The sequence below is a fragment of the Bolinopsis microptera genome, chromosome 3 (genome assembly GCF_026151205.1).
Source record: "Bolinopsis microptera isolate Bmic1 chromosome 3, MBARI_Bmic_1.0, whole genome shotgun sequence".
Taxonomy (NCBI): domain Eukaryota; kingdom Metazoa; phylum Ctenophora; class Tentaculata; order Lobata; family Bolinopsidae; genus Bolinopsis; species Bolinopsis microptera.
The window spans coordinates 17994616-18005773 of NC_087074.1; the positions used below are offsets into that span (position 1 = coordinate 17994616).

Sequence of the window (11158 nt, forward strand, 5' to 3'; positions counted from 1 at the left end):
TTGTAGTCCCACTAGGATCAGTGGCGTAACGCAGGGCCCCGCTGTGCGGGTGCAATCTGGGGGGTGCCAAATCGTCGTTTGAGTGTGGGACAATTTTGAAAAAGTAAAACTTAACAATAACTGCAGTACTACTACTAGTACTAGCAAAACTGCGCGTTTTGCTCTAGAGACACACATTTTTAGAAATTTTACCAGCACCCTACCAGGGGGAGGGGTGCCAGTAGGGGGGCGCTTTTCAGCGGGGGGGGGGGGGCCAAAATGCAACGTTACCGGTTACGCCACTGCGTCGGATTGTATGATTTCTCTCCGTAGAGTTCCCACTTCCCAGGCCCAATTCACTAGAAGTAATGGTTCACGGGCACTAAAGTAATAGTATTTAAGTAATAATATAAGGGGTTTTAGGGGTATATAATCATAATGAGCCTCATGACAAGCTCGCTGAGCATTATATTACTAGACTATTAGGGACCCATTTGTTGGCTGTATTTTCAAGGATCACTTGAGATTTAATTAAAAATTAAGACAATTTTCCAAAAGAGGTACGATCGGGGTAAAGATATTAGATAAGTCGTGGTTTTACATGAAGTTACAACTGATCAGAGCTTGCTTGTTGCTGTGGATTGAAATCTAGCGTCCGCCGCGTCGAGAAAACAGGCGCACTTGGTGTATTCCAAGTCGCAATTAACTAGTAGTAGAGGCTCTTACGGGCAAATATCACGCTTCTTTGCTCGAGCCCTGGGACTTCTTTTAGGGTTCTTATATGATAGAATGGAGTGTACTGAACACTCTGACGGTATCGGGAACCTTCTAGAGCCTTAAGAAGCTGTGTTGTGAGCACTTTACTGCCAAAACTTCGGACATCTACAGACACCGGAATATCGACTAAAAATTTTTTCTGAGTTGTTCCCCTAATTTCTCTTAGGTTGCTTAAGCCCTAGAAAGTGTCAGATCGTCTAAATATTGCTCCAGTCCGGTGTTAGAGACCTCGAAAATTTCGACCTCGTAGAACGTGTTGCGCGTCGTATGTAGTGTTTACAATGGAAAAAGTGCACTTAAATCTGATTCGGTTGCGGCGCGTGACGTATCTAGCACGATATTTGCTCGAAAGCGCGTCACTGCGCCAGAAACCTCGTGGTACCGTAACACTGTAGAAATAGATAATCACAAGAGACACAATAAACGTATCATCACTATGCAAAGTTAATGTTTAAATGATACAATAGCCCTGCTTTAACAGATTAATCCACATAAACACTATATTTCTACAGTCCGATCAGTAAATCGAACATGTTTTTGAAGATAAATCTTCTGATAGAATTCGTTTCTACATTGAAAGATTTCTTTTCTAATCTCCTTTAAGAGTGCTGTCTTTGTTAAAGTGTTATCATCTCTATCCGCATCTATTGTTGCGGCTAAATTAGATACGACCCTGCTGTCGAAACAAACTCGTCTTACCGACATTGTCTTTCTGAAAACTGATGTGATCAGATTAAACATTGCTGGAGTTTGCAGCGTTCTCAGATAAATTAGACGTCACATAGTCATTGTACTTAAGCTTCAGGTCAGACACGAGGTACAGTTCTGGTAAAACATTCTCCTGCTCCAGTTAAAAGGTCCGTATCAATACCTGCACTCATTAATGCAGCATTGGTGTTGTCGTGCGTGGACACGTGTCTTTCCATTTTAAAACCTGCCTTAGAGACAGGTTTTAAACTTACAGCTTCAGATAATTTACCCTTCAATTGTTTCACCCTCGAGTTGCTGTACCTCAAACGACATGTTTTGTGATATCTACCTAGCTTGCTATAGAGATATTTTCCGAGACTCTCAGGGTTAAGAACAGGGCACTTGTTCATGTGCGAATCAGGATTAACATCGATGTTGCACAGATCCTGACGATTTCTGTAGATGTCCACAGATAGTATGTTGCGAAATCGACGAAGAAACTATTATCTTTTCCTTGAATCAAACTATCCTTTTTCGTTTCTAACGTCTAGGGAAATTCGTATTGTTAAAGAAGAATAACCTCTCATACTCTTAAAATTAAATCGAGATAATATGTATAATAATTATATTTGCGAGCAAAAGTTTCACACAAACCTGTTCAACCTGGCATATGAAACACAAGTCTCAGTCCATTTCAAACAAATCAACATCTGGTCCACTTGATTGGGAACTAAATGAAGAAAGTCTCCACATTTTCTTAGTTCTATTCGAGGAGGGTGACAGAGGCGGGACTTTTTCCACTTGGATGGCAATAGCTTCTTCAATCTTCATCACAAGAGGATTCGTCAATTTCAGAAACAGCACTGTACACCTGCAAATATATTATTACTTCCCACATTTATATCAACAGTATCATATCACATAAGTTTGAGATCGTACAAGTGTTATATCATTTTAAAAGTTTGCAAATCCGATAGAAATGGATTAAAAATTACTACTGATCGCTGTCTATTTACCTTTGAATAATAATGTTTTTCAGGAGGTGACCGGGACATGATTTCAGGCCTGACCGGGACCGGGATACAAAATGTGACTTGACCGGGACCGGGACCGGGACCGGGACTGGGATAGCTCAAAATTGAGATTATCAATTTACCGGGACCGGGACCGGGATGAAAAATGTGACTTGACCGGGACCGGGACCGGGATAGCTCAAAATTGCCAATCCCGGTACCGGGATTCCCGGTACCGGGAATTCCGGTCGATTACTGGTTAATTCATGATCATAATTTATTACTCAAACTTGTTAAGCAATTTTAAACATTGTTGTATTTGGCTCAGAGGATGTTTAAAGATGAAATTCACAATGAATGAAAGGAAAAACTTAAAATCACAGTGAATGAAATTATGTAAAAGATCCCGGTCAAAATCCCGGAAAATTTGAGTGATTGACCGAGACCAGGACCGGGACCGGGACCAAGAATCCCGAATTAACCGGGACCGGGACTGGGACCGGGATCATAAATAAATAAATCAGCATTTGACCGGGACCGGGATAGCTCAAAATTGCCAATCCCGGTACCGGGAATCCCGGTCACCTCCTGATGTTTTTAAATGTAAGTAAAACAGGAGGAAACCACTCAACCTGTTATAGTTGTCTTTTACATAGTTAAGACACTGAATACACAAAAAAAGAGGTTTGCTTTGGTGAGCACAACCCAGGATTGATCTTCTGCAGCAGGGCGAGGAATTCTCTAGACTGTTTTGTAATTCGTTCACTTTCAGAAAACTGTGTCATTAAAATCCTTTATTTCTGTTCGGGTACAGATACAGCACTCTGAAAATTGATGAATGGTCACATTTTTGTATACCCTACGGCAAAGTCTTATGTATGTGGTAAAAGAATGATATTCTTTAAATATATAATAACATCTATAAACAAAAGAGCACCTAAAGAGGCTCAGCAAAGTAATGGCCTATTTACGCTTACGAAGACTCATTCGTTCAATATGTCTCAAAGTAAATGAACTCCTCCATCCTACTCTATCTCTTGCTAAGTTCACTAAGTTGGTAAAATCATCTTCATTTTTCAAATAAATTTGTCTCTTAAATAGGTCCTTTTTCACAATAATACCATACAAATTAGTCCTGTGTCTACCCACTCGTCCCTTTAGTGTTTGACATCCTAGTGTAGCAAATAACAGAGACTGGTAGGCAGGCGTGTCGTTGTCACTGCGTAGAACATGACCTAGCATTGTCCACCGTGCCTTTTCCACTCTCTCGGAAAGGGGCCTGGTCTGGGTACGAGCGTAGAGGGCCTTGTTAGATGTTGAGCTAGGCCAATAGATGTGTAGGATGCGCTTGAGGTGCTTCCTCTGAACAACATCTACAGACTCTAGAACATGCTGAGGTACGGCCCAGCAGCAGCAGTTGTACAGGAATACTGATACTACTAGTGAGTCGTAGAGTTTGATCTTTCTCTTCTCAGTTATCTGACTCCTCTCTGATCCCTGGCACCACAGCTTGTCAAATGACCAGAAGGCGGTGTTAGCTTTATTCATTCTATTAGTAACATCCTGCTCTGATCGAAGCTTAGTACCAAGAAGCGTCTCGTTTCTCCACTCCTCTTTTCCTCTTAGTTCATTATCCCACTCGTCACATGCACCAACTTCTTCTAAATACACTCTGGTAAACTTTGTCTTTGTGTCATTGACAAAGAGACTCCATTCACTGAGAATATTCTTGGAGATCTGAAAGATATCCTGTAACTCCTCCATATCTTCACCAATCTCCTCTACATCGTCTGAATAGCCGGACTCAAGAGGCATGTGGTTATCAGCTATCGGAGGGTTGGGGGTTGAGGGGAGGACTGCTCTTATGTGCACTACAGCTCCAGCTAGATTGAGGGTAAACAATTTACCAGCTGTGCTGTCTCCTTGGGAGGCTCCTATGTTGAAAGAGAACATCTCTGAGTCAGTAGAACACACTCTGACTACTAGAGTGGTGTTAGCCATGAGGTATTGTACAAGCCTCAGGTCGTCTCTGGAGCATCCTGCAGCTTCTAGTAGTCTGATTGTTGTACCTCTGCGGATGGTATTGAAGGCAGCTGACATGTCAATACTCACTTTGTTCCATTCAAACTCCTTCTTCATTACTACAGATATGAGCATGCTCTGTGCCCAAACTAGGTCGGCACAGCTCCTGCCAGCTTTGTTGGCAGCTTGGAACGGTCCGGTGAAGTTTTTTATTAAAGCCTAAACTTAACTTCTACCAATTCAAAATTGTTTACGTCGGTCTCCCCTCCTTGAGCCACTTTTCACATAGCTATTGAGTATAAATCACTCTAGCACAAGCGATTTCAAACCCCCTCCCCTAGGCTGGATTAGGTTATTATATGTGAACTGTGCTCTAGTGCATGACTGACTTTACATAATGCAGAGCATGCAAAGTTTTGATGTTTCATAAACTTATGAATAAAGTTTTAAAATCGTGACATAAAAAGCAGTGGTCGCCCGGTGCCCCCTGGCCAAAATCACAACCCCCAGCCAAAAATTGGCAATTCGCCGGGGGTAAACCCTGGCCCCGGCCAATTCTCAGTGGTCAGCCCCGGCCCCGGCTATATTGGGGCTCCCCGGCCCCGGTCAGAATCCTGCCCCCGGTCGACCACTGATAAAAAGTTAACTCACTGGATTTGTCCAAAAGCGAGAGAAAGTACTGAGAAAGCACTTATACGTCACCACCAGAGGGCCTAGAGAGGTTATCTTTGTCTGTTTAATTGAATATTGAGTATATAATATGAGATTTAAGATGAACATGATAGATATAACGTCCAAATTCTAAAGTTCCACCAAAATTGAGTCACATTAAACTTGGTTACGGTAACACAACAATTTTAGTTCTTCATTATGGTAGGTGATTTGACATAATGAAGTGTAGACTAAATTATTATTTATAATAATTACCTGTCGGAGGGATTTAAGTGTTCCTTTGAACAGTCCTTTTCTGGAAGGTTGAGAGCTTTCCATACATCCAGAGAGCCAAATTGGATTTGTCCTTCTTTCGGGCATATGCAATCTTTGATATGATGCCTTGTACATTTTGAAATCCTGCAGTTATCATTATTCAATACTTATAGAGCCTTAGATAAGGGGTTAGGGGTCGTTCACATAATATTGTGTAATTGCAATATAGTAAGGTTACTGTACATTTCCAACCCTTTGTCATGTATATCACAACAGATGATGTTAAAAGCATAATAATATTATGATACAGTTTTACAGTTTTTTTTACGTGTTGATAATCTAGCTCATATCTCTATTTTATCGCTACATTACAACTGCCATTTTGCTGGTACTGTGTTTTTACTTTATACAAGTACAAGTAATCGATGGAGGAAATGGATACTCTTCAAAGATTGTCAGTTTATTCTACCTAGCTACATTACTGAAGAGTATGAGGTCTATAACGGTTGGATCACTGAACTCGCGGAAGCTACGAACTGTGACAATAAATCTGAGTTTTCAGTTGAAACGTTCAAAAAGCCAGTGAAGTCAGTTTCAGTAAAACATTTATAATTTGTATTCTGCGTATCAGACTACCGATAATCATGTAAGTACGTTTCTGGATAACAAGAAAGATATGGAGGAGTTGAAGAGCGATCTTATCCGATCGCAAAGTACTGTTATCAAGCTGCAGGCTGAATTTCTGGAAACTAAATCGAAGCAGTTGGAATCCATGCACTCCACCGTCAAGACCGCCGTTCAAGACACTGTCCAAGCTGAGATGAAGTCATACAGTCAAGCTGAGACTAAAAATGCACCTGTGCTTGCAGAAGAGAATTTAAAAAAGGTTGTACAGGATGGTGTATCGGAAGAGGGAAAAAGAAAATCAGCCAACAAGACTAGACCAGTCAAAGTTTCGCTAGATAATTCTAACTTACCGTTCATCAGATATTAGTAAATGCCAAAAAGCTGAGACTGTGTGAAGATCATAAGACTGTTTTCATCTCTCCAGATCGATCACCTGAAGATCGAGTTATCCATCAGCAGTTGGTCTTGGAAATAAAACAGATAGCCAAAGCAGGCATGGCTCTACTGTGTAGGTTCGGGTGGGTGCGCACCCACCCAAAGGGTGTTGCACCCACCCAAACGATTTGAAAATGTTCACACAAAAATTGTCAAATTTTGTATTTAAAACTAAGGGTCAATTGACTTCTGTAATCAATTGAGACTGTTTTGGAGATATTAAAATATGTTTAGGAGAGTAAAATTCCAAAATTTTCCAGGGGGCTTCACCCCCCCCCCCCCCACCGTGCGCCAAGCTGCACCCACCCAAAGATTTTGAGCTGGAGCCATGCCAGAGCCAAAGAAGACACAAAAAAACATTATTATATCAGAAGTGGTAATATTTGTAGTGAGGACAAGATGTTAGAGAGTGATACATAATAATGAGTGATATACGTCCATAAGTTTTTAATTTTGATTGTTGATATAAGCGTGATAAAAATAATTTATTTCATTTGTATTGGACGGGACATACACAAAGATGCTACGTATGGTGCTGGGTATCTCATGGAAGGACAAGGTCAGCAATATAACTTTGTATGGTAGTCTACCAAGGCTGTCAAACAAGTTACGAAGCAGGAGACTAAAAATGGCGGGACACTGCATCAGACATCCTGAGCTACTTACCAGTGATTTAGTCTTATGGAAACCTATGCATTGTAGAGCACAGCAAGGCCGACCAAGACAAAGCTACTTGTCTATGTTACTGAAGGAAATTGGGACAAACTCAAAAGAGGAACTGTGAACTCTGATGCGGGACAGGGATATATAATGGAGGGGGTTATCTGGCGTAGATCGGACTTAGTTCCGACAAAGTAGTAGTATTTCATTTCATTTCATTAATAACCTGCATAGTTGAAAAGTTGATTGATGTAGTTTCGATAAACAGGTGTCGTTCAACTCCACTCATTTCGTTTCAAGCTGGAATGTAGTATTGTTTAGTGTAGGTTTGTTCATGTACCTCTCATCATCAAAAGGTTTCAACTTATACAGCATCGATAACATCATCTAACAAAGCTTTTTGAACAGCTTAAGATTCAGTTAAAATTACATTATTCAGATACATTTTGTGAAATGAAACATTGTCAGCCTGTATTTAATTAATTATAATAATTATGGTAACTTAGCTAAAAATCAAACCATTTGAGTTTTCATTGTTATCAAAATAATGTCGATCTAAATTCGTCTTAATCTGCATGGCTGTGAGCGGATCGAAGTCTTTTAACAAACCACACAAGCTTCTTTCATCAAGAAGATTCTTGAAGTGATTCGCATGTACACAGAGTCTTAGCTGTCTTAGCTAGTTCTGGGTCCATAAACATGTCACCTTCTTTCTAATGGTGATTGTCAAGTTTGTTCAGCAACATAATTCAGAATTGCAGAAATTATTTGAATCTACTAGAGATGAAATGGCTTAAATAACAAGCAATAGATGTAACTAAACAATACATATTGTAGTTTGACTACTTCTTTGAAACAATCAAAGAATGGGGGAGCTAAGGGAATGATTGCTCAAAACGAATGATATCTTCATGAATTCAATGCAGCATCTATACATTCATTCGAAATTAGTGATGGATGAGGGGGTTTAAGTCAGGCATTCCTGACATTTACTCTACTACTATTTATAAATTAAAAATCATGTTAAGAAGATAGCAGCAACTAATCTATATTATTTACAGTGCTCTATTTTATGTGTACTGAAGAGTGCCTTTACAATATTCCACTTTGTGGTGTAGATTTCCTCCATATCCAACAGGCAACACTGATTGAGTGATGGATGAGGGGGTTTAAGTCAGGTGTTCCTGACATGTATTCAAAATTGCATTGAGAAGATAACAGTAACTAATCTATATTATTTACAGTGCTCTATTTATGTACTGAAGGGTACCTTTACAATACTTCAGTTTGTGGTAGGGTTCCTCCACATCCAACAGGTAACACGGAATGAGTGATGGATGAGGGGGTTTAAGTCAGGCATTCCTGTCAAAAGATCTATAATTAATCTTGTAAGGGTACCATACAGTAGACATTTTATTGTTGATTGTGAACCAAAAGTTAATTCATACCCACAATCGATAAATTATAAATCCAAATAGTCATATTAGCAATGCAATACTAAATTGGTGAAATTGTATTGACAAAAGGTAATCAGCCAAGTGTAGTAAAGGTATCTCAACAATATAACATTGAAGTATTAGAAATGGCACTCTACTATTATAAAACACTTTACTGTGCTGTTTTAAACAATATTATATGAAATTAAGGCATGAACTTCAGAAAAGGACAAAACACTACCGGTACAAAAACTTAAATGAGTTTCAGGGAAGGGTTACTAAAATTTTACGGTAGCGCTCGATTTTATTCAAAAAATTTCAAAGTGCTCAGCACCACGAAAAATATAATTTTTTCTTCCGCTTTCAAAACTTGTTTTTACGCTGAAAAATAATCAAATAGTATTATTGGACAGTATTAAAACACTTTGTGAGCAAAAATATTTCATTGTGGGTGTGTAAAGAGCCGAAAAAATTTAGCGCGCGAAAAAACATTTTTTTTGGGAGGTTTTTTAAAATTTTGACCAGGTAAACTCTTGTGTATGCCTATTATATTGGTATTAACTAGTGCGGCAAATAAAAATGTACAAGAACCCAAAATATCTAAGCTTTTCGATTCAATTAACCTGTCGAAATTTCTAAAAAACCTCAAAAAATGGCCATTTTTGGGGCCAAAAATCGGTTTTTCAAAATAAAACCAGGTAACCCCCATTTTAAACACTTCTAACCACTTTTAATCGATTCTACGGTCAAAAATACGTCTTTTAAGATGGGTCTGGTGATTTTAGTGTATCTAGCAGACAAAGCCCGTAAGAGCCTCTACTATAGGTGGCGGAAGTTTTATAGACGGAAAAATTAGAAGATCCTTGATAATACATAACATTTTGACATCCAAAATGGCCGTGTTATTATTTTCTTGAATTTTTCCTTTTTAAGCCATATAATTATTGGATTAGAACTCACAGAAAAAACAAGAAAATTAAAACTTAAAAGCAGAAGTATCGAAATTCATAATTCATTCAACAATATACTGTCTATACTATAGTAAGTTAGTAACTATCTCCAATAACATTTTTACACTTAAATCGGAGCTACTTTCCAGAACCTGAAAGTTCTTAAAAGATTGAAACATTAAACTTTGTTTAATATTGCTAATATAAATATCAGCAGAATATCTAGCAAACTAATATCTCTATTTATTAACAGTATAAGTTATGGTTTATCTAAATAATAAATTTTCGTGTAAAGAGTAATAAAATATTGGGGGATGGGGTAATATTAATAAGAGTGAGAGTCACACACCTATTCTAATGACCTACAACAGTTAAAAACGCCATCAAGCCCTTAAAGTTTAGGAACTAACTTTACTATATTACAAATCCTCAATCAAATAATTACTATAATAATAATTACTAAAACGTGACCACAATTATTGTTAACGGTTAGATACGGCTCGCTTGAACACTAGCTGGTAACCCCCCTCCCACTAGCTGGCTGGTACCCCCCCCCCTCCCACTAGCTGGCTGGTACCCCCCCACCCCCCTCCCACTAGCTGGCTGGTACCCCCCACCCCCCTCCCACTAGCTGGCTGGTACCCCCCACCCCCCTCCCACTAGCTGGCTTGTACCCCCACCCCCCTCCCACTAGCTGGCTTGTACCCCCACCCCCTCCCACTAGCTGGCTTGTACTCCCCCCTCCCACTAGCTGGCTTGTACCCCCACCTCCCACTAGCTGGCTTGTACCCCCCACCCCCCTCCCACTTGCTGGCTTGTACCCCCCTCCCACTAGCTGGCTTGTACCCCCCACCCCCCTCACTAGCTGGCTTGTACCCCCACCCCCCTCCCACTAGCTGGCTTGTACCCCCACCTCCCACTAGCTGGCTTGTACCCCCCACCCCCCTCCCACTAGCTGGCTTGTACCCCCACCCCCTCCCACTAGCTGGCTTGTACTCCCCCCCTCCCACTAGCTGGCTTGTACCCCCACCCCCCCACTTGCTGGCTGGTACCCCCCCTCCCACTAGCTGGCTGGTACCCCACCCCCTCCCACTAGATGGCTAGTTCCCCCCCCCCCCCCCCCACTTGCTGGCTTGTACCCCCCTCCCACTAGCTGGCTTGTACCCCCACCCCCTCACTAGCTGGCTTGTACCCCCACCCCCCTCCCACTAGCTGGCTTGTACTCCCCCTCCCACTAGCTGGCTTGTACCCCCCCCCCCTCCCACTAGGTGGCTTGTACCCCCACCCCCCTCCCACTAGCTGGCTTGTACCCCCACCCCCCTCCCACTAGCTGGCTTGTACTCCCCCCTCCCACTAGCTGGCTTGTACCCCCACCTCCCACTAGCTGGCTTGTACCCCCCACCCCCCTCCCACTTGCTGGCTTGTACCCCCCTCCCACTAGCTGGCTTGTACCCCCCACCCCCCTCACTAGCTGGCTTGTACCCCCACCCCCCTCCCACTAGCTGGCTTGTACCCCCACCTCCCACTAGCTGGCTTGTACCCCCCACCCCCCTCCCACTAGCTGGCTTGTACCCCCACCCCCCTCCCACTAGCTGGCTTGTACTCCCCCCTCCCACTAGCTGGCTTGTACCCCCACCCCCCC

The 11158-nt window shown here is 41.5% G+C and overlaps 1 protein-coding gene and 2 long non-coding RNA genes across 4 annotated transcripts; all 3 read right to left on the minus strand.

Moving 5' to 3' along the window:
* Window positions 1-1228: 1228 nt before the first annotated feature.
* Window positions 1229-3209, minus strand: LOC134812646 (uncharacterized). The gene is made up of 3 exons (XR_010159937.1): window positions 3092-3209; window positions 2101-2317; window positions 1229-1993 (listed from the first exon to the last, which is right to left on the minus strand). It is a non-coding gene; the product is annotated as an uncharacterized LOC134812646 (long non-coding RNA).
* Window positions 3210-3253: 44 nt separating this feature from the next.
* LOC134813262 (uncharacterized) lies at window positions 3254-4598 on the minus strand. The gene is made up of 2 exons (XM_063820951.1): window positions 3609-4598; window positions 3254-3283 (listed from the first exon to the last, which is right to left on the minus strand). The coding sequence occupies exons 1-2, from the start codon at window positions 4596-4598 to the stop codon at window positions 3254-3256; spliced, it is 1020 nt and encodes a 339-aa protein (XP_063677021.1).
* A 473-nt stretch (window positions 4599-5071) lies between these two features.
* On the minus strand, window positions 5072-7397 carry LOC134812645 (uncharacterized). 2 transcript variants are annotated; one of them, XR_010159936.1, is made up of 4 exons: window positions 7357-7397; window positions 6386-6468; window positions 5409-5552; window positions 5072-5194 (listed from the first exon to the last, which is right to left on the minus strand). It is a non-coding gene; the product is annotated as an uncharacterized LOC134812645 (long non-coding RNA). The 2 variants fall into 2 exon arrangements; XR_010159935.1 differs by having other exon boundaries at window positions 5072-5213.
* Between the last annotated feature and the right edge of the window lie 3761 nt (window positions 7398-11158).

Bases quoted from the DNA above. Each gene is read 5' to 3' on its own strand.
- LOC134813262 (XM_063820951.1), bottom strand. From the start codon at position 4,598: ATGAAGAAGGAGTTTGAATGGAACAAAGTGAGTATTGACATGTCAGCT. The intron at 3,284-3,608 runs GTGGGTAGACAC...ATCAATTTTCAG, and splicing joins GTCAAACACTAAAGGGACGA to AGTGCTGTATCTGTACCCGA.